The 22,342-nt window shown below is 55.6% G+C and overlaps 2 protein-coding genes across 7 annotated transcripts in view; one reads left to right on the forward strand and one right to left on the reverse strand.

The window, feature by feature from the left end:
* Nucleotides 1-2,136, forward strand: part of LOC132354513 (large ribosomal subunit protein eL19) — a 410,792-nt gene extending 408,656 nt beyond the window's left edge. For all 4 annotated transcript variants that reach the window (XM_059906380.1, XM_059906381.1, XM_059906382.1 and 1 more), the window contains exons 3-6: nt 281-403; nt 1,055-1,175; nt 1,558-1,668; nt 1,927-2,136. In XM_059906380.1, coding sequence (XP_059762363.1) covers nt 281-403; nt 1,055-1,175; nt 1,558-1,668; nt 1,927-2,050 — 479 coding nt within the window. In that variant the 3' untranslated portion in view covers nt 2,051-2,136. The remainder of the gene's footprint in view (nt 1-280; nt 404-1,054; nt 1,176-1,557; nt 1,669-1,926) is intronic.
* A 4,992-nt stretch (nt 2,137-7,128) lies between these two features.
* STAC2 (SH3 and cysteine rich domain 2) lies at nt 7,129-20,404 on the reverse strand. Of its 3 annotated transcripts, XM_059907371.1 has the most exons (12): nt 20,275-20,404; nt 19,966-20,115; nt 13,015-13,321; nt 12,582-12,679; nt 12,319-12,409; nt 10,786-10,901; nt 10,622-10,694; nt 10,468-10,529; nt 9,895-9,992; nt 9,454-9,505; nt 8,969-9,106; nt 7,129-8,263 (listed from the first exon to the last, which is right to left on the reverse strand). In XM_059907371.1, exons 2-12 carry the CDS (start codon nt 20,053-20,055, stop codon nt 8,159-8,161), a joined length of 1,230 nt encoding a protein of 409 aa, XP_059763354.1. In that variant the 5' UTR covers nt 20,056-20,115; nt 20,275-20,404; the 3' UTR covers nt 7,129-8,158. The 3 variants fall into 3 exon arrangements, with proteins under 3 accessions (XP_059763354.1, XP_059763355.1, XP_059763353.1); XM_059907372.1 differs by lacking the exon at nt 20,275-20,404 and having other exon boundaries at nt 10,786-10,898; nt 19,966-20,162; XM_059907370.1 differs by lacking the exon at nt 20,275-20,404 and having other exon boundaries at nt 19,966-20,162.
* Between the last annotated feature and the right edge of the window lie 1,938 nt (nt 20,405-22,342).

The following is a 22,342-nucleotide window of genomic DNA, read 5'->3' on the forward strand; positions in this document are numbered from 1 at the left end:
CTGAAGGACTAGGCCGTATTTGTATACTATTTTGATCACATATCCCCAAATGTGTATATTTTGAGTGTGCTGTAAAACATCTAAAAGGGTAGAGGTTTTTTGTTGTTGTTGCTGTGTTTTGTTTTTTAAGAAAGAAATAGAAGTTCCCCAATTTCCACCATTTTTGAAAACCAGGGATGTGAGCAGCGTCTCTGGCATGTCCTGTTTGGACTCTGGGTTGTGGCGGGTGTACTTGGGGCTAGGCCCCACCTGACTGACCAGGTGCATTGTGGTTTCCCAGGTCAGCAGATCCGGAAACTGATCAAAGATGGGCTGATTATCCGGAAGCCTGTGACGGTCCATTCCCGGGCTCGATGCCGAAAAAACACCTTGGCTCGCCGGAAGGGCAGGCATATGGGCATAGGTAAGTACATTCTTCCCTTTACTCCAAGACTTCGGGAATGATAAATGATTAAGTCTAGACTAGGATATATTCAGAAACCTTTCGCATTCTGACTCATTTTGAGCCCTTTTCCTACTCCATGATACTTGGTGTGTTTTTCTCTCTGCAAATCAGAAAGTTGGCACTGGTGTTGGAGTTGAAGGTATCGGTAGAAAGAGGTCACATTTATTGAGCACCTATACCCTGGTACCCTACCCATGCATTCTACTGGGTGCTTGGGAAATGTCCAATAAATCCTAACACTGCTTCCTAGAGTCAGGATGACCTAGGGAGATGAAGGTCACATCACCTTTTTAAAGCCCTCCCAGCTTACCATACTGCCTTGGTGCATGCCCTGTCATATCCACATTCTGTGGAGTGAATGGGGAATAATTGCCTTGTTTGTGCTTCCTTAAAAATTGAGTAAATGAAAGAAATTAAATACTTGGGATCATCATCTGTAAAGTGGAAATAAAGCTACTTAAAGTGAGGTACAAAAAAAAAAAAAAGTGAGGTACAACTCTTGGCACATGACCCAAAGAGTTTCAGAAATTGGTAGCTATTGTTGTGACTAGTCAGCTGGCTCTAGTAACCAAGATGCACTACAGTGGGCCTGACTCATCTTCCTCGTAGGTAAGCGAAAGGGTACTGCCAATGCTCGAATGCCCGAGAAGGTAACCTGGATGAGGAGGATGAGAATTCTGCGCCGGCTGCTCAGAAGATACCGTGAATCTAAGAAGATTGACCGCCACATGTAAGTACCTTCTCTCGGGCCCACCAAGACCCATTGCTGTTTCGATGGCTTGTTCTTTGCACAGATACAAGCTCTGTCTCATTGGCCTTGGGGAGAGAGCCATGTGTCTTGGTATTTTCTAAGAAAGTTCTTCCATTCTGTCCTGTTCTTCTGCCCACATACACCATCAGGACAGCCCAAGAATTAAGTTTATCTGCCAGGTGAGCTCTTCTGTCTAGAAATTGCACAAAAAGTCCTGGTTTGGGGGAAAGACGTCCCTGCAGCAAGAAGAGAGAAAAGGAACCCTGCATGCTTAGGGGCCTTGTGTAGAGGAGCAGATCACAGGCCAACCTCTGTGTTGATCCCATTGCTGACCAGAACCTCTAATCCTTGTACCCTACAGGTATCACAGCCTGTACCTGAAAGTGAAGGGTAATGTGTTCAAAAACAAGCGGATTCTCATGGAACATATCCACAAGCTGAAGGCAGACAAGGCTCGCAAGAAGCTTCTGGCGTAAGTTTCTTTAGGAATTGGTGTCTGTCACAGGGGCAAGTTCTGAAACATTTAAAATGTGCTGATGTCTAATCTTGATTTACATGCAGTCTGTCCAGAATACAGTTGTTGTGTTAGAGGTATATGCTGCTCTGCCCTGTACATACCCACATACCACCTACCATCAATGTCAGGGTAGTGTGGGGACTATTGGCTAGTTGAAGCAGGAGCTCTTGGTGTCCCCAGCAGCTCACCCGTCTTCTCTCTTCCATTACCCAGGGACCAGGCTGAGGCCCGCAGGTCTAAGACCAAGGAAGCCCGCAAGCGCCGTGAAGAGCGGCTCCAGGCCAAGAAGGAGGAAATCATCAAGACTCTGTCCAAGGAGGAAGAGACCAAGAAATAAAGTTCTCCTTTTCTTCTCTGTACATAGTGGCCTCAGCAATTACATGCATCACTCATTCAATAAAAAAACAAGGCTTTATCTGCCTACCTCTCTGCTTCCAGTTTCTGGCTGCTTGGTGGGTCTTCACTGTTTACAGGGCCAGAACTGAGGAATGAGATACAGGCCCTTCCCTGGGTTCCTGCTTCATTTCTTCCTTGGCTCCTGGCCTCTGGTCAGGCTCATGCCCCCTCCATCCATGGGGTGTGGGGCCTACTTTGAAGGGAGGAGAGGAATGGCTTCTACCCAAGCCTCAAAGACTGTGCCTCAAAACTGCCCTTTTCAGCAGAGCATGAGTGGCACCTCAGACATGGTCTCAAATGTTGGTTGGGAACGAGTATTCAGTTGTGACATGAGTTGTCACATTATTTTAAAACAACAGAAAATAATATGCTTGCACTGCTCAACTGCACTGAGGTTCAAGGTTGTGGTCTACTGCCTTGGAACTCCAGGACAGTGGGAATTTGAACCACCACCAGTCCAGAAGGTATGATCTGGACTTGAACTGCTGACTACTGCCTAAGCTGTCTTTAGACAGCCTTATTGAGATAGAACTGAAGCTGTCATCTTGAGCATCCCAATTTCTAGTTCTAAACATTTTTCTTTCCTGTCCTTAAAAGTATTGTTTCCTGTTTTGTTTTTTGGTTTATAACCATCAAAAATGGCCCAAAGAAAAAAGGCTTTCTCAGCAGAAATTGGAATAAAGGCATATAACATACACACTTGTCACAGCAATTTTGAGTTACTTAATTCATATCCCTTTTTACAAATGAGAAGTAGGTTTTATTTTGCCTATTAACTGGTAGTACTAATCACCAATGAATTTTTCAGTGAAGTATCTGCTCTGTGAGCCAAATACTGAGGCACTTTACACTGACTTGTATTGACTCTATAATCTTCACAACATTGTAAAGTAGGGTATTAGCTTCTCCATTTTGCAGATGAGAAAAGAGGTGAAGCCACATGTTGGATTCACCTGTTAAGACGGCCTGAATGGGAAAAAATGGATTCAAGATGAAGTAAGACAGGACTTTGTAGACTGATTACGGAGGCCTCAGGAAGAAGGCTGGCTTGGTCCCCAGGCCTTGAGCTTTGGAGGACTGGGCAGGAGATGCCTTTGGTGATCAGGAGAAGAAACTAGTTGTGGTGGGGAGAATCCCTGGAAGAGCCGAGTTGAATATTTTGAGTGGGTGGCAGTTTGAGTGACAGGTGTCCAGGTGGAAGGGGTCAGTCAGCCAGTTAAATACAGGAGTGTCAGCTCAGGTGAGAAGTCTGGGGAGGAAAGTTGGGCACAGCTATGACTGGTGTGCCCGTCCTGGTTACCTCCCTGCGGTCTACCGGTCTCTGAGGAACTCTTGCTTGTGGGGAGTAATGCGAAGGCCAATGAGGGGTCTTCAGGATGTGTACTGGGCACGTGTTTACATCTGCACTTGCGTGGGAAAGGCAGGGCTGAAGCGATCCTGGGGGCAGCAGACCTATCCCCAGCTCTGCCTGCAGTGTCCTCGTCCAGTCTGGACAGGTGGGGATGTGGGTAGCCCAAGGCAGGGAGGCCCAGACAGAATAGTCCAGACAACCTCCATCACCACCCACGTGCATCAGAGCCCCAGCTGAGAGAACACTGATTTTTGGTTTGCCTGTTGCCACCACAGCAGCCAGTGCATAATGTATCCTTAGGCTTGCTCTAAGCCTGTCATTCCATGTGGGGAAGCTGTGGCCTGGAAGAAGGGCCTCGGCTAAGCTACTTGGAGCATGAGATGCCTTCTTCCCAGAGGAGGAAGAGCATTGAAGGCTGCCCACCTCCACTTCCTCCAGGCAGTAGAGGGATGACAGGAAGGAGAATAAGGACCTTTACTGAGGCTCCTGAGCCTGCAGCACAGAAAAGGTTTCCACCACGGACCAGGAGATGGTGCTGTTCTCTCACAGGTCACTGAAGGTGTAGGAAACTGCCTCACTTTTGGCGGGGTGGGGGGAGGAAGAGTCAGGTTGTAGGAGCCTATCATCTCTTGGGAAGCCTTGCATGTAGAAGACACTTCTTTCTGAAGCTCACTCCAGGCCTAAGCTTACCTCTTTCCACCACAGGCCTCTAAGCCCTTCCCAGGGCAGTACCTGGGAGGGCCCCCTTAGCAGGCAGACCCCTTAAAGTAACCGCTGGGTCTCTTCCAGGTCCTGGAGCCTTGTGAAATTCTGATGAAAAGACATGTCCATTCTCTCAAGAGTTTGCAACTGGTCCCATCATATAATTTTACCCTTTAAAGGGGCTCATGGCCCTCAGGTAAAGACTCCATGAGCGAGTCCAACTCCATTTCTGGAGGAGGAAACTGAGGCCTGGAAGGGCCAATGACTCCCCAGAATACCAGTGTGGCTTGAACACTAGCACCCACCTTTGAGTCCTCCAGACTGGACGTGGGAGGGGGTGGCTCGGAGTGGGCGCAGCCGAGAGGTACGGGGCACAGCTGCTGCTGCAGGGCCGCAAGCTGGAGGAGGGGTACAGGGTACAGTGGGTGCTCTCTCTCAGGCTGAGACGGACCACCTAGGCTGGCTCCCCAAAGCACAGGGAGGGCCGGGGCCGGAGGTACACACTGGCTGGTCGCACTCTCCAGCAGGTGCCTCCAATGTCCTAAGCATTGGGGAGGGGGTGTTAAGAATGGGGGGGGGGTGTAAAAAGAAGGCTGAAGGGGCCAAAGGGAGTGGTGCTAGCAAGATGGGTGGGGTTGCACAGAGGGGACCTGTCTGTCTCCCCACCCACTGCCTCGTATCCATCTCTCTGCCCTTTTAGGCCTCTTGTCTCTTGCCCCCAGACTCCCCCTCTTTTTGTGTCTCCCCTAAACCTTAATCCCCACAGGGTACATGCCAGCTTAAGCTCAGGCTGAGGTGGGGGGATGGAGGGCACGTGTGGGTCAGACAACAGAGCCGCCAAATGGTGGGTTGGCACCACCAGCAGGTTGCTTGACATCCTCTGCCCCAGGCCAATGGTGTTGCTGGTCCTGCTACCCCCAGAGTGGGCACGGAGGAGGGCAGAAGCTACAGTGGGGGCACCAGCTGTTCCCAGCCCCAGGCGGTGAGCATACTGTTAGTGGTCCAGCCACCGGAAGAAGCTGCTGTGCTCAGCAGCACAGCAGATAAGCTGCGGAGGAGGCAGGGGTCCAGGCCAGCTGCTGGCCGGTGCAGACACAAGTGGGGGTGCAGAAGGTTTGGCTGAAAGGCTCTGACCCTCTCCAGTGGAGTGGGGTCTTGATCCCTGGAGCCCCCAGCCCAGCATTTCAAGGTGTCTTTCCATCGTGCTGGTTTAAGCCACTGAGGGACCCAGGGTCAGGTGGGGGAAGAGCTGAACGGAGAGGCCAGAGAGAATTTCTGAGACCAGCTTGACCGTTAATTTGCTGGGTGACCTTGGGCAAGTTTCTAGTCTGCTCTGGGCCTCAGTTGCTCCAAGTATAAAAGGGGAAAGGTTGGGCTGGTTAATTTGTATGACCATGGGCAAGCCACCTAATATCTCTGGCCCTCAGTTTCATCATCTGTGAAAAGGGGACACCACCGCTTTCCTCACTGGGTCCTTAGAGGATAAAATAAAATTAAGTTCCTGGCATAGTTTCCCCGGCACAGTAGGTGCCTGTTTGCATGAGTTCCCCTCTTTTTAAGACTCTGGACTGGGTTTGTGACCCCTTTATCCAGTCCCATCATCAGGGGTCCTAGGAAGGGGGGTCAACCTCCTTCTCCTGCTCCCCCTACCACCCCCAAGCTCTAGAGTCATCCCTGAAGCAGCCCAAAGAAAGCGGTTGGGGACCCAGGGTCTGGCTCCACAGGGCCTACCTTGATTTGGGGGGGCTGGAAGGCAGAGCCGGATGGGTGACTATCCGGGGGAGCAGCCCCCCCCCCCCCGCATTCTGGCAGCACGGCGTTGCCCTGGCACCGCCGCAGCCCGCCTCTCCCTCTCTCGGCGCTCCCCTCTGCCTATAAATAGCACAGGACGTGCTCGCCTGGGCGATGACGCGGCCGGGCGTGCGGACGGGAAAGAGGCGGCTCAGCCGGAGCAGGTGGGCGGCGGGCACCGCTGCGGGCGGGGCGCCACCGCGGCCCCCTGGCGCCAGGCTCCCGATGAGTCATCTCAGGGCCCCACCGTCCGCTGTTGTCCTCGCCGCCAACGTATCTGCCTCGGGTTTAGGGGGCTGCGGGGGCAAGGCTGATCCCGGGCGGGTATTGAGCCCCCCTGCCTCCGACCCTGGGTACGGCTGGTCTCCGAGGGCATCTCTGACTGGGCAGGAACGGTCCAGACGCAGAGGTGTGTGCCCGCCCCCTGCGCGAGGCAGGAGCGCCTCGAACCAGAAAGTGGCCGCAGTCCCACCCTCTCTCTCTCTCCGGCGTCCCCCAAACCTCCTGCCCCACTTCCTCAGATCCCGCCTGGCTCAGGCTGCTTGGGTGGAAGGGAGTGAGGAGGCTTGGGGACCCTCACTGTCAGGGCCAGCTCAGTCCCCACACCCCTCCTCTCGGAGATGAACACATTCTCCGACCTTCAGGCAGTCCCCTTTTCGTACCTCCACCACCGCCCCCCCCCCCGCCCCGACCCCTTCCCCCTTCCCTTCCTCTAGCCCAAGCAGATAGAGCAGACAGGTTGGGACAAGAACATTTAATTAGGAGTCTGGGGGCTCAGCAATGCCCCAGCAGACGCCTCATGCAGCCTCATGTACAGTGGGCATTGGGCCCGCCCCTGGGACATTGCTGGGGGGGGGGGGGCCCTCATGGCAGCAAACAGGGCAGTGTGGCTTGAGTACCCCCGCTCTGCGAGGGAGAGGTGGGGCAGGGGCCAGTGGGTAGGAGGATGTGTCCCTCCCACTGCATGGGAGGGTGTGACTGTGCCTAGGATGGGGGGTGGCATTGGCTGGCACGATCAAGGGCACAAGAGGAGGCTCTGAGCTTGGGGGGAGAGGGGAGTTGGCACCAGAGAAAAGCAACCTGCAAGGGAGGGGTCCTCCTTGCGTGTCCCCACCCCACCCCCAGGATGCCTACCCCCTTCCCCTCCTGGTGCTCAAACAGAATCCTTTGTCTGTCTCCCACTCCCTCTTCCTCCCAGGGCTCTGTGTCCTGGACAAGGGAGCAGATGCAACCAGAAAAGGGACCCCTGCAACGGCAGCCCTGTCCCCTGCAGAGCCTGGAGAGAGGGGGTGAGGGAGGGTCACTGCGGGGTAACCCCTGAAGGTTGGGCTCCTGGGGTGGGCCTGGAGAGGCCTGGGGCAGGAACTGAGCTTTTAGAGTCCTGACACTGAACTGGGGGTTATTCTGAGCAGGCGTGGGCCAGTCTTTTGTTCTTGATCGGGTTTCTGTGTCCAGGCCGCTCTTGGGTGCCCTTTCCCGGTGCACAAGGGTGGGATGAGGCTGCCCTGCGGTGACTGTGCTACTCGAGGGGACAGTCTCTGATTTACCACAACTTCCCCAGACCTCAGCCCTCCCCTCCTCTGTCCACCCAGGTTTCAAGTAATGGGAGAGATAACCGCAGAACTTTCCTGAGAATTGATGGAGTGACAGAGGTGGTGAGACCAGGATCCTCCTGCAGCCCTGAATTCCCTCCCTACCCAGAGCTGGGGCTAAGGGACCCGGGAAGGCACCTTCCCAAGGCCCCACTTCCAAAGGGGCAGCTGCAGGGGCACACACACAAAGACCCAAGCAGAGGCTCTGTGAGGAGAGGGGCGCTGTCAGGCAGGCAAAGATGCTGTGGGCAGGGGAAGGTCTCTGGAAGAGACAGCAGGGAAGTTCCCCAGGAACTTCCTCTCAGGGCTGGACTCAGCATGGCAACTGGCTTTGGGAGTGCCTGGGCACCAGGGGGACCCACCTGGAGCTTTCCCATCCCCTCCCACTTTCTCCTCCTCCCCACCTCCAAGTCTCAGAGCAGCCTCCTCAGGGCACCCCAGGACCCATGAAATAAAACCCTCCTCAGGGCAGAAGCCTCCCAAGCCATGGTGACTGGCCCCTAGGAGAAGGGCAGAGGGAGAGAGATTGTGGGCAGATGCCTGCTCCCCTCCTGGGGCCAGAAGCAAGGGCCGGGCACAGGCAGGGGTGGCTTCTGGGTTCTCTTGGCTCTTCTCAGATCTCGGTCAGGACGTTGGCTGGCACCAGACCCCGCTTCTTGCCGCTGCTGACGCGGATGAAGCCATCAGCATCCTTGCTCCTGCCCACGCCCACACAGATCTGAGCGGAAGAGACATGAAGCTGAGGCTTGGCACTGCCTGCATCCCTGGCCCCAAGTCCTGCTGATGGCTCCCAGGCGGTCCATCCCAGGGGATGACGGGACCAGCATCAGATGTGGTCGGAGCCCGGGTGATGGGAGCAGATCCCATGAGAGTACAGGGTGCAAGAATAGGCAGTCAGCAGACACAGAACATCACTTCGGGTCTGACCTTTGAGATGAGCTGGTCTCATGCCCCTGACACACTACCATTTCACAGAGGAGGTAACAGGGGGAAAAGGACTTGCCCATGGTTAACAAGAACCCAAAGGCAGAGCCAGCATTCAAACCCAAGCCTCTAGACTCCTAATCCAGTGCTCCTCCCCTGACTGTCTCCAACATAACTCAGCCCTCTGCCTGTGTTAGCTGCCAGCCCCAATTCCCAGAGGGGAGGACGGGAGAGCCCTGCAGTCCCACTGCTGCTTTTTTTTTTTTTTTTTTTAAACGGGAATTTCAGTTCCCGGACTAGGGATTGAACCCGACCACGGTAGTGAAAGCCCAGAATCCTAATCACTAGGCCACCAGGGAACTTCCCAGCCCCACTGCTTCTAGCCTGCCTTCCCTCCTGCTGCCAAGCTGCAAGCGTCCTCCTCCAGGGCCCTCGCCCACACCCCTGCCGCCTCTCTCCCACGCCCACCTCTCCAGCCATGCAGGGCCCAGGCCCTCACCTGGCTCTCCTTGAGGCTCATGTAGCCCTGTTCCTTGTTCCCGGAGAAGGGTTGGCAGCAGCGCCAAACGTTCTCGCCTGGCCTCACCCGCTGCACAAAATTGGCTGGGAAGAAGCCAACCTGGTCGCCGATCTTGCCCTGGGGATGAGGCTGGCAATAAGCACTCGTGCCACCACCTCGACCCCCACTGCTTTCTCTAGACCTAATGCCCACTCAGAGCCAATGCTGTCATCCTCCAGATTTGGGTTCTCTGTATTTGAGCCCCTAGTCGGGTGGCTTCTGGGCTGGAAAGGACACAAGGTGGGCAGAGGGGCAAGGCTGGGGCGGGGAGGGGCAAAGTGAGAGTAAGACCTGAGGGTGGGCCTAGGCCTGGCTAGGGCCGGTGGCGGAAGGAGAGCAGGTCTCTAGGGCAGCGCTCTCTGAGGGTGCGGGCTAGTGACGTACCTACCGCCCCCCACCCCCCGCTCCCCACCCGGCCAAGTTACCTTCCACCAGTCCTCGTTAGAGTCATCCACCAGCATGATCCGGTCTCCAGGCCTGGGATGAGAGAGCGGGGGTAGCACATGGGGCAGGAGGGACCCTCCCACTCTGCATCCCAACGGTCCTAGGCCCCCAGATCCCCTGCATGCCCCCCTCAGCTGGGGGAGAGTTCTCAATGCCCTCGGAGGACGCTGCGTGACTACAGGTATGGCAGACGCTCTCCAGGACAGAGGCCGGGCAGGGGGCAGGAAACGTGACATTAGCACCAATCCCTCTTGGACTCTGGCACCTCCATCTCCTCTTTGGGCTCAGTAGCCTCAAGTGTGCCAGGAGAAGGTTCCTGAAGGTCTCCCTCACACTCATGTTCCAAGGTCTGGGAGCACAGAGCCCTGAGGTTGGGGCCAGGCAGCTGCCCGGGGCGGGGACTGGGACGATGGAGGACTTACTGCAAAGCCAGGTCGTTGTTTTCCTGGGGCAGAAACTTGTAGAGCGCGACGTAGGAGTACATGGGCCCCACATCCTTCCGTAGAAGGGGCCTGGGGGCCTGTGGAAAAGCTCTGGGTCATTGATGGGAGGGGGACACCTTTCTTTTTCCACCCACTCTCCCCTTGCCCTGACCTTGCCTACCCTGGGGGCTAGGAGATGGGGCACAGTGCTCCTGGGTCAATGACAGGGGAGGTGAAGACTATCCTATCTGCTGTGCTTACACACCCCTGAAGGGACTGGGCCAGGGATGGAGAAGAGGGATCCTCTTCTGCCTGCTGCGCCCTAGAACTGCCCACCCTTGGGGGAGTAGGAGTGGGCGCAGTAGGCATTGGGTCAGTGGTGGGAGTGCTAACACCCCTGCCTCCCGGGCCTGCTCACCCTGGCATTGCCCATCCCGGTAGACTGGGGATAAATGATGGAGCGGGGATACTCCCACTCAGCACGCTGTCACCCACCTAGGGATCAGTGACAAGGAGAAGGACATCCCCTTCCCACCTGGCCTGCCGGGGGGCTCACTGCCAGCCCAGCCTCACCTGCTGTCCAGGGCTCTTCTCCTCTGGTCCTGACCCGTCGCTCTCGGCCGGGGCTGTGAATACTGGAGATGCCAGGGTGGGGCGAGGGTGTGAGGCAGCAGGCAGCGGCCCGCGCTGTGCTCCATTCCTGCCCCTGGTCCCCAATCCCACTCACCGCTGTCGCCAGGGCCCTCCTCTGAGCTGCGGATGCTGCCTTCCCCGTCCTCAATCAGCTCATCCCGCTCGCTCTAGGGACACAGAGAGGGGAGGGCTCAACCCCTGGACCCCCCACCCTCTGAGACCTCTGCCCCCGAGGCTCCCCTTTGGTGCTCCCCATACCAAGCTCCGTGTGGGGGACTCAGAGTTGCTGCTGAAGCTGGAGCGGTTCATCAGGGCCAAGGAGGTTCCATAGCGCAGGGTCTCATAGACGGGGTCCACCTTCCCGCTGGCCCCTACTGAGGAGTCACCATCAAGGCCGGGCACCCTGCTGCCAGGCTCGCTGTGCCCCGAAGTCCTGCATCTCAGCCCCGGCTGCCCTGCTCGCTGTCCTGCTCAGCCAGCCCTAAAGTGAAATCTGCACTCCCCTCCCCTTCCCCTCCCAGGTCTCCCTCACAGCAGTGAGAGCTCCGTGTCCTCCCACGGTGCCCAGGCACAAACCTGGAGCATCCTGGACCCCTTGCCCACCTCACTGCCTGTGTTCACTCCATCACCTCGTCCTACCTCCCAAACATTTCTAGAATCTGCTCACTTCTCCCCATCGCCACTGCTACCAGCCTGGTGCCAGCTACCAAACTGTTTCCTGGCAACCATCGTGGCCTCCCACCTGGTCTCCCTGCTTTCAGTCCAGCCCCTCCAACCCACACAGCAGCCAGAATGCTCTTGTAAAAACACAAAAATTGACCTTATAATAAAGTCCAAAGACCTGTGGTTACCAAGGGGGAGGCGGGGTGGGGGAGGGATGGATTGGGGGTTTGCGATTAGCAGGTGCAAACTGTTTATACACAGAATGGATAAACACCAAGGTCCTACTGTAGAGCACAGGGAACTATAGTCAATATCCTGTGATAAACCATAATGGGAAAGAATATGAAAAAGAATATATATATATATATAACTGAATCACTTTCCTGTACAGCAGAAATTAACACAACATTGTAAATCAACTATACTTCAATTAAAAATAAAAAAAAAAAGAATAAAGTCCAAAGAACACTCGTAAAATGGACCCCGAGGCCCTGCACCCAGGGTCCCATCTCACCCTTTTACTCTGACTCCCTCAGTCCCAGCCTCAGTATCCTTTCTTTAACTCTCTGCCCCTTCCTACCTCTGGCCTGCCTTCTGTCCACATTGGTCTTCCCCAGATCCTCGGACTAATTCCCTATCCTTCAAGTCTCCTGGATGCCTTCTTTGCCTCTGTGGATGAGGTCGGTGCCGACTTTATCCTCTCTTTATTCCCTATCCTTCTGTTTCAGGCATTCACCAAATGATGGTTAATTGATGATTTGTGTGATTATTTATTTCATGTCTAGCTCCCTTACTAGACCATGAGCTCCACCTTCTCCAGGGCTGTGTTCCCATGTCTAGCACAGTGCCTGGCACTTAGTAGGTGTTCAATAAAATGTTTGTTGAAGGATGGATGAATGAATGAATGAACTCTACATTCAGGACAGGAGCATCCAAAGAAGGGAAGTGTGGAAAAAAACCAAAACAAACAAACAAAAAGAAGAAGAAGAAGTCTAAAAAAATAAAAAAGAAGGAAGTGGTAGTAGTGCCAAGAACGGGCAGTGCCAGGGTGACTCAGGTGCTCATCTGAGGAGTGCGTGGGTCTCTCATCACACCACAGTGGGATCAAGGGCAACAGCGGACACTCACCAGTGGGTGGGGACTCCTTGCTCATGGCACAGGCTGGTGGCGGCTCATGCACCAGGAGTGGGGAGCTGAAGTTGCGGCGGAAGGAGGAGGACTGTGGCGGGGGGTGGGGGTGGGGCAGAGAGAGGGCACAGCCCCTTGAGAGTTTGGCCTTCCCCAAGCCCAAGCACCACCCCACATGAGGAACCAGCCCTGCGGGGCACTCATTCCCCCACATGCCAGGCCTGGGAGCATCAGCCAGCCGTCTCCGTGTGGTGCCCACTCACCGTCTTGCCTGGGCATTGCTGGTGGGAGATCTCCTCGGAGCACCAGAGGTGGACGCTGACTTTGCATGTCTTACACCGCAAACCCTGCTTGGAGTTTCCTGGGAAGAATGTGGGTTTGGCAAGAGGGGGTGGTCAAGAGAGGTTACATCCAAGGGCAAGGAGCAAAGGAGGCAGGTTAGGGCATGAGGAAGCAAGGGACTGGGCATCGTCATGCCAGCCTGGGGCTTAGCTCCGACCTCCACACAGTAGGGTGGAACCTGAGCTGTTAGTAAACACAGCAACACTGGGCCCCCACCCACCCCCAAGGGTGCTTATGTCCTCCCAGAGGGAGGGGCACCGTTAGGATTAGCAGGAGCCCAACATCAGGCAGTCAGGTCCATGGGCCCCCTCCCACACCCACCCCGACCCCTTCTGTTGCCACCCAGGCACCTACCCACAATGAACTGGTGGCACAGCTCACAGGGGCTGGCTCGCTTGAAGACGTGTTCCTGGAAGCTGTGCAGCCTCACTGGTTTGAGTGGTGCCAGGGGGCGTGGGGTCGGGCAGGGGGACAGGGCTGGGGTGGGTAGGCCCCTGTCTGCAGATGCTGGTGGTGGGGAGGGAGGCGGCAGCGGGGTCGGGGGCGTCAGCAGCACCTCGGTGGGGCATTTGAGCTCAGACCCCGAGCGAAAGAAGAAGTTCTCCATGCTCTTACTTCGGAGGATGTTCTTGAGGGAAAGTGAGCGCTTGAACCTCTGGAGCTGAGAGAGGAAAAGGGGCTGTGAGCCTGGAGGGGACTGGCTTCCCGGGATCTCTCCTTGGCCAGCGGCAGCCTGAAGGCTGAGAGCCAGAGGTGAGATGAAGTACTGAGAAAGAGGCTGCCAAGTTCCAGAAGGCAGGTCACCATCCCAGGTGCCCACAAGAGCCAAGCAGGGAACCTCCTCGAGCAGAGGAGTTCTGGCTGGACAGGCACCTGATTAGGAGTGGTGGGGACTGGACAGCCAGCGAGTAGCTGCTGGTCTCCTTTAGCCAGCTGCGCTAGTCTGTAGGGGCAGCCCAGCGTTGCCAGGTTTCTCAATTTTCAAAAAGAAATCTAGACTTTGTTTTTTTTAAATATTTATTTATTTATTTGGTTGCATCGGGTCTTAGTTGTGGCAGGCGGTTTCCTTAGTTGCAGCTCACCAGCTCCTTAGTTGCGGCACATGGGCTCCTTAGTTGTAGCGTGTGAACTCTTAGTTGTGGCATGCATGTGGGATCTAGTTCCCTGACGAGGGATCGAACCGGGCCCCCTGCATTGGGAGCGCGGAACCTCAACCACTGAGCCACGTGGGAAGTCCCTAGACTTTTTTTTTTTTTTAACATCATTATTGGAGTATAATTGCTTTACAATGGTGTGTTAGTTTCTGCTGTATAACAAAGTGAATCAGCTATACATATACATATATCCCCATATCTCCTCCCTCTTGCATCTCCCTCCCACCCTTCCTATCCCACCCCTAGACTATTTTTTATAAAAGTAATTTTTTAATGAAAAATATTAATCCATTTCATGAACTTATGAAATTTAAAGTCAGTTAAGAGGGACTCCCTGGTGGTTCAGTGGTTAAGACTCTGTGCTTCCATTGCAGGGGGCACAGGAAGATCCGCATGCTGCGTGCAGCCAAAAAAAAAAAAAAAAGGTCAGTTAAGAAATCTAGAACTTTATGTGAAATTGGATAGAAGCAAATTCAAGAGGTTTTATTTCCTTTTTTCTTTGCAGAAATGGTAGTATACTATCTCTCCCGTGCCTTGCTTTTTTCTTGGAAATCATTCCATACAAATACACAAAGAGTTTCACGATTCTTTTTTTATGGCTGCACAGGAATTTCATTGAATGGGTGTACCATTTACTCGACTTAACAAAATAATACTTTGGGGGCCAAAACACACCAGGTCCTCGGTCCTTGAACAGGGAGTGGGGGAGTGGTCACCCTGGACCCTCATCCTCAGGGCTGATTCTCCCTCCAAAACACCTCTCCAGTTCATCCCCTGCAACACCTCAGCACCCCCAGAGCCCTGCCCTGCTTCAGGTTCCAGCACCCTGTCGGGTTCAGGGCCATAGCTCTTTGCCTCCACCTTGCCCATCCCCACCTGTTCTCCATGCAGCTGTCAGGGAGGTGATCCCTGACCCTGCAAAAAACCTTTCATGGCTCCTCAGGACCCAGCCAAGGCCCCTGTCCCAGACATGAAACTGCAACTTGGCCAAACCTGCCCTTCCACCCCAGGCCTTCCACCTGAGCCCAAATGTGAGGACTTGAACTCATCCGTGTTTTATGCCTCTGAGCTTTTTACATGTTTGTCCTCTTCTCTGCCTTATCCAGTTTTTTCCCGCTTTCTTCTTCAGGGTTTCCTGTGATTCTTCCTTCTCTGGGAAGCTGTCTCTTCTTCTGCAGGAATTCCTTTCAGTGGGCCCACTCCCTCCTCTGGTTGGCTGCATCTGGATGGGCTTCCATGATAGCTCCCATCAGGTTTATGTTGTCATTTACTTCTCACTCCTCCGGGAGGCTGTGAGCCCCTGGAGGGCAGGGAAAGTTGCTTGAAATCCCCATAATGGGCCTCAGCACATAGTAGGTGCTCAGTCAATGTTTGTGGAATAAATGATGAGCAAGTGGCTGGAATCCTAAACGGAGCACGTGTTCTGGAGTGCAGGGTGGATTCTACGGTGAGGCCAGAGTTATTTCCATCGCTCACCCAAACACACCCTTATTCTACCCAGAGTGAGATCTGGACCTCTCTACCCAGACCCTTGCCCTACTCCCCTCCTGTTGAAAGCCCTTACTCCTCCCATTCCTTTCTACCAGTTAAAAAAAGAAAAGGGTGGAGGTGGGGGGCAGAGGCCTGGCTCTAGGCAGAGAGACTCGGCCAGGGTTCCCAGCTGGGACACCAGGCAGCCTGTGTGCCATGGATGCCAGCTTGGCAAGCGTGCCAAGGGAATGGAAGTGGTGGCCCCTCTAGCCCTAGGGAGGCCAGCAGGCCACATGACAGAGGGGGAAGCAGAGGGGGAAATGTTTGGGCAAAAGGCGGGCCCCGGTATGCCAGCTGAAAGGCCAGAGCCCTAGGGGGACTGGCATGCTGAGTTGCTCAGCTCCTTCCAAATCCAGCTTCCTGGCCAGCACTGTGGGCTTCTTTGTGTCTCTGAGAAGCAAGGCCCCAGGCCCCAGCTGCCTGGGCATTGGGGCAGAGGTTGAGGCCCAGAGGGACAATTAATTAGAACACGAATATGTTCTATGTGGCTCTGGGGGCTCTGACAGGCCCAGAGGGGCGGGTGAACCACCCACTGCTCTGCGCAGGGGCCATGGGCACAGAGCACAGGAGGTCTCTGGGAGGATGTGCTGGGGGGGGTGGGGGCAGAACGCAATCTGCTGCCTGAAGGCAAGTCACTTCACTTCCTCTCTCTCTAAGCTTCAGTTTCCCTACCTCCAAGTCAGGGTTAGATGCTCTCTCAGCAATACAGGCTCAAGTCCCCAAAGCAAAAACCTGAACTTACGAACATAATGAGGGGCTGTCGTTGTCAGAGTCCTGGAATTGATATGCAGCATCTCATTAACCCTGGCACTATCCACTGAGGTGGTGACAATTATTGGCCCACTTTTCAGATGAGGAACTGAGGGGGTTAAGTCACTCACTCATCATGAGTCCGCAGCTGCTAAGTAGCAGAGCCGGGACTTGAACCAGTGGCTTTGGCTATTGAGCCCAAGTGACCAGGAGCACCCTGCCCTGGCCCTCACCTCTGGCCCTCAGTTGTGCCATGGGCTTGTCATGAAATGTAGGGTTAGAAGGAACTTGAAAGGCTGGGCACATAGAGCAGTCCCCACCCCGCACTGCTCTGGCCATGTCCCCTCTGAATTGTTGTCTGACTCTGTTGGTCACCTCTTGTGACGGCAAGCATATCCTCTCTTGGGACAGTCATTCCATCTTTGGGCAGCTGCAATCGCTGGAAAGTGCTTCCCTATTTAGAGCTGAAACCTGCCTCCCTGCCTATCAGCCCTTGTTCCTCCCTTGGCTCCAGGAAGGGCTACTCCCGCTTACACACATCAGTTCTTCAAATATTTGAAGACATCAATCATGTTCCCCCCTCCTGAGGCCATTATTTCCAAAGTAATCCTCACAGGATGAGATTTCAAGCCTCCCTACTCTCCAGCCTGTGCCCTTTCCTGGTCCCCGCCTGGCCTCAGAGCCAAGAGCCACCTCTGCAGGGTACCAAAAGCCTCTGGAACAGAATGTTCCCCATCACCAGGGCAGCCCCAACTCTGCCCCAGATCCCAGGAGGGTAGAGAAGTGGGAAGGCATGCCACCTGGGGTGGCTGGCAGATGTCAAGGGCTGTGGCTGGAGGGCAGATGACGGCATCTCTGCCAAATGGCTTAATGCCTGCCCACACCAGAGACATCTGGCTTGGCCACCCAAACCTCATTTGGGCTCAGCCTGGCCAGGTATTTCCACTCCTGGGACTCCTAGTTTCCAGAGAAGACCTTTCTCTACCTCCCCACCCTCTATCTTTTTGGTGCCCCCACTGTCCCAGGACCCATTCCCCGGCATGAGAAGAAGTCGCCATATATCCTGGCAAGCTGGCCCACTTGGACCCCATTCCCTCCCAAAGCACCAGGAGCTTGTCTGGCTTGGAGCCTGGACCATCAGACCTGTTATTCTGAATCCCCTGCTGGAGGCAGGACCTGGCCGGCCTGCCTCCTCCCCACCTCTCCACACCCTGGACAGTCCCTTCCTTCCTCAGTTCCTGCCAGCTCCTGAAATGGCACTAGGCAGCTGGCAGAGGGTGGTGGCAGATGTGACACAAGCTGACTCAGATGGTAGAGCTGGCATGGCAGGGTCTTTCCAAAGATGGCACCAAAGGGGGTGATGGCAGGCCCTATGTAGTAGGATGGGATGGGGACCCAGAGAGGGCGACGCTGACACTAGGAGGGTGACTGAGTAGCTTGGGTGCCGGAGTGATACCCGACTTTAGGGTGAGCGGGAGGCTGGACTTGGGCTGGCAAGAAATACCCAGGGGGCCCCAAAAACTGACGAATAGGTCTGGAATGTTGACTTCACTGCCTAATGAAGACAAGTACACCAGCCACCTCTGTTGTACCTGCCTCAAATTGAGCACTGACCCTCTCCCTTCTTTCTCCTCCACCTCTACAGTCTGAAGACAGAAGCTACTTTGGGACAAGTTGAGGTGGGGGGATGGAAGGAGGCTGGCAAGTGTTCTGAATTCTCTCGCTGCCCACCTCTGCCCTCCTGAGTACCTTCCCCAGACCTGCAATCCAGCCTGTGTTGTTATTACTGAGTCCTTCATAAATGAGGTACAGGGGAGGGCGGCAAAGGGGCAGGGCTCCAACTGGCCTGGCACAGAGGGACCAGGTCAGGTGTACACTCCCCTTCCTTCCCTGCTCCACAGATCTCCATGGCTCAGACCCAGAGGTGATGGCATGGGACAGTCCTTGGGCTGGGAGGAAGGAGGTACAGACCTGCCAGGCCCTGACCACCCCTCCCCACACAGCTGAGCCTGCAGCCTGCTGACTGCTGAGGCAGCACTGCCCAGCCCTCCTGCCTGCTCTCGGAGAACTCTTAAGGAGGGGGCTGAGTGGCCAGGCCGTGGTGTGGGAATCAGGGCAGGACCTGGGAGGCCCTCAATCCCCTGGGAAGCAAGCAAGGGGTTTGTATGTGTCTGTCCAGGGTGACTAGAAGGCAGCTGTGAAGCTCAGGGGCACTGGAACTCAGGATGGGGCTCAGTTCCCTCAGGATGGGGATCTTCTGCTTGAAAGGAGCTGTCACAAATATTCCAAGCAATATTCTGCCCCCCAACACCTCATTCCTTTCCCAGTAGACTTGGCTCTCTGAGGGGGAGGTAACTCTGTGGGCTGAGAGCCCAAGGTCTAGTTCTCAGAAGGGAGCAGGAGAAGGTCAAGTGTGAATCTGAAGACTTGGCTGTGGAGACCCACCGGGTCCCTTTGGTTTAGGGATGGGGAGCCTACCTGGGGTGCCTCAGCCTGACACCATCCACTCTGGTCCTACTCATCTTCCCTTGGTCACTCCCTTGATGACCTTGACCTTGAATTAACCTCATATCCTGGGGGGCGGTCAAGACAGAATTAGGAGGAAGATGGGCATTGGAAAGAGCTATAGATGAGCTAGTGATACCAGGGGGAGCCAAAGACCCCACCCATTTCTGGTCCTGGCTGCCCCCCTCCTCATCTGGGTAACAGAAGCTGGGTGGGAACAATTTACCAGGGTGGAAAGCGACAGAGTAGTCTTGGCCTGAAATCTGGTGGGGGGGGGGCGGGGCAGAGAGAGCACTGCCCCTTCTTCTCTCCCCATCCCCAGGTCCCCTGCTCAGGTCGCTTCCGAAGAACTTCTTGCGGGTCAGCACCTAGAACTTGGGGAGGGAGCAGGCCGAGTAGAGGCGTGTGGGGGGGGGGGCGGTTGAATGTGAGCAGTGTTCTCCCCCACCCCACCGCCTTCAGCGCCAGGAGTCTGGGCTCCGCCTGACTTCATTGGGGAATAATTTATTCATTGTGACTCCCGCAGGAGTAGCAATCATACATAATTAGGGGTAATTATGACATTCATTAATTATGATGACTTCCCTTTTTGCTTCTACCAGCTCCCTGCCCCCCTCCCCGGCCCACGGCCCGCTGGCGTGGGCTGCCTGTCTTTCTCATCCGGAGCCGCAACAACAGTCCCCGGGTCCCCGCCAGTGATGGCCCGCGCCGCAGCAGCCCCCAGCGCGAACTCAGAAGCTGCGCAGCCCCAGGCCGCGGCCTCACGTCCCTGAGCCTAACCCGGTTGGGAGGGGGGGGAATGCAGGACTGCGGCGGGTCAGAGAGAGACATCTAGAGAGACTCAGAAATAAACACACAGAGACGCCGAGAGGACCCGAGAGAGACGCACACAGAGAGATACCAAGACAGAGACAAACAGGTTGTAGAGACATTTTCAGAGAGACACAGGCAACGAGAGAGGGACAGACAGACCTGGCGGACACGGGAGGGGTGCGCCTCGCACGCACACGCGGGCGAGTATACCAGCCCACACCCGCTACACACCGCTACACACTGCCTCCGCCTTCGCCGCGCCGACTCCCTCCAACAAAGCCGAGTTACATACAACCTCCCTGGAGGGTCGCGGTGGAGCGTCCGCTCATCACGCGCGCAAGGGCGTGTCGTGCTTGTGTGATGGGGACTCCTTGTGGCCCCTCGTCACGAACCCACTGCCCCCGGGTCGCCGCGCGGAGCGTTAGGGACCACACAGGTCCCGCTTCTGTGACCCCAGGGCACCCGAGGCCACAGTGGCAACCGCATCGGGAGGAGGGCGCCCGGGCTGGGGGCGCACTGGGCAGGGGTCCAGGCCTCGCGCCTCCCGAGTTACCTTGGTTTCCTGGAGGGCAGAGACGGTCCCCGGGGGGGTGTGGGTGGTCGCGTCATCCGGTTCGTTCTCCTTCTCGCTCATTTCGGTCATGGTTAGGCGAGAGGGGACGAGAGGGTGCCGAGACCCGACGGCAGCCCGGCTGGAGGCAGGCTGAGGGCGGCAGGCGTCTCTCTGGGACCCTGAAGCCCTTCTCTAGAGACTGCCCCCCAACGAACCCCAGGAGAAACCCGCCCAGGCGAAGCAACCCCCCCCACTCCCGGGTGCGGGCGGAGAAAGTTCCCGGGTTGGTGGGTGAGAGGAGGTAATTACACGGAGCCGCGGGAGCAGGACGACCCCAGGAGTGAGGACCAAGGATGCTGCTCCGAGCGAGGGGAGGAGGGAAGTGGGCACTCGGGGATGAGCCGAGGGAGGGAGCGATGGAGCTGTCAGTGTCCGGCAGGCTTCGCCGTCCTCTGCGCCCGCCCCCCCACCCCCTTCCCTTCCCCTTCCCCTTCCCCTCCCCCCGCCGGCCCCAGCCGGGCACCCCCTCCGCCCAGTCCTCGCCTCCCAACTTTGATTTAGGAGGTCGCCTGGTCCCTCCCCTTTCCCTCCGCAGCTCCCCAGCGCCGCTATGCAAATCAGGTTCTCAGCTATTGGCTGCCGCGGTGGCCAGGAGGGCGAGCTGGGCGGAGCCTGGGGGGGGCTTGACAGGATGGGGAGGGGCTTGGAGGGTAAAGAAGTGGAGGGAGCAGTTTTACCTGAAAAACCTGGAATTGGGGGCGTGACAAGGTTGAAGGAAGCCTCAGGAGATCATATTCAAGTCTGGAAGGGTTGGGGGGAATAGAAATAGGTTGGATCTGCAGAAAGATAGCTGAAAGTGAGTTAAAGGTAGGACTTCCTGATAGCGACGTGAAGAATGGGGACACTTCCGCCCAATTAACTGGATGTCTCTCTGCCCTGGAGACACTGTCCCCAAATGTGTCTCTCCTCGGACTATGTAGGGGTTTCCTCAGCAGAGAATGGACAAATGAACATCATGTGTCAAAGACCAGCCCTGTCCTGGAAAGCAGGACAACTATATTGCTTTCCAGTCTTGTTGTCTGGACTTCAGCAGAGAAGAGGCCTCAGTCCCCACACTTGAGGTCCCCAAACCTCTCCAAGACATGCCCCTTCCTAAAGATCCTACCACAAATGGAGTTAGATGGGGGTAGGGAGAGGTGAGGGGGAAGAGGTTTCTTACCCTCCAAGGTGTCCTCTGTCCACTTGGCCTGAAGCTAATGAAGCTAATGCATGTCACCTACCTGCTAGTTCCCGAACTTCCCCTCCCTCTCCACCTGCCCCTTCTGGCCCTGATCAAAAGGTCTAACTTCATCTCTGGACCTATCCAAGAAAATGGAGGTAGGTTGGAGGTTGAGAGAATCATTCCCTGGGTGTGGGTGGAGAGACTTCTGGGTCTAAGTCTCCTTCCTCCTCAACTGCTGTGGGTGATGAGATGAGGGGTGGGTGGCACTCAAGAGGGTCCTGCCTTTATGCCAGCCCTGGAGGAGGGGCTGAACCTAGTGTTCCCTCCCCCGCCCCCCCCCCCCCCATGCACATAGCCATTCATGCCATCTATCTCCTTCTGAGGATGAGCTCACCGGTGGAGCACTGCTCAGGTTACTGCGTCCAGGAATAGAGATTTATTTGCCACTGGCAGAATTAGGACAAGGGCGGATGGGAGGGTTTGTGGTAGTGGGGGCTTAGTCCCCTCCCCCTCCAGATCCACACACTGAGTGCTAGCTTTCCTGAAAGGAGTTTGAATAGAACCTGGCCTCAGCCCTCAGACCAGTTTCCCCAAAGGCCCATTCATTACCAACTGCTCCCCTCTGAGGGCCACCCTCCTCCCTCCTGCCCAGCACAGGTCAGCCCAACGACCCCTCCCTAGGCAACTCAGACTTAGAAATGCTTGGAACACCCTGAGATGGGGTCATCAGCCCTCTATCTCTACCTGTCCTGGGCTGGAGCAAACAGGGGCTTCGTCTGTGTTTGTGAGGCCTCCTGGGGGGAGGTACCCCTGTTCCCCTCCAAAGAGAAGAGGCTCTGGGTTCCTTCAAGTCCAGTACCTGTGTAGTCACTAATTCACTTGACCTTGGGTAGGTAACTTTTAAAGCCTTGATTTCTTCATCAGCAGAATGGAGATTGTGCCTACCTCACTCCCGGGAGAATGAATGAGACAGTGTAGTACACCACTTAGCCCAGAGAAGACAGGCACAGAAAGTTCATTTTCTTCTTTCTCTCCTTTCTTCTGGGAGATTTGTCTCTTCCTAGGTCTTCTTCTGAGGCAGAGAGAAGAAACAGCTTCCTTCCCTCACTTTCCTCGGCTGTTTGGAGCCTGTTATTTCATGGGAGAACTGACCCA

The sequence above is a fragment of the Balaenoptera ricei genome, chromosome 20, assembly GCF_028023285.1.
Source record: "Balaenoptera ricei isolate mBalRic1 chromosome 20, mBalRic1.hap2, whole genome shotgun sequence".
Lineage (NCBI taxonomy): Eukaryota > Metazoa > Chordata > Mammalia > Artiodactyla > Balaenopteridae > Balaenoptera > Balaenoptera ricei.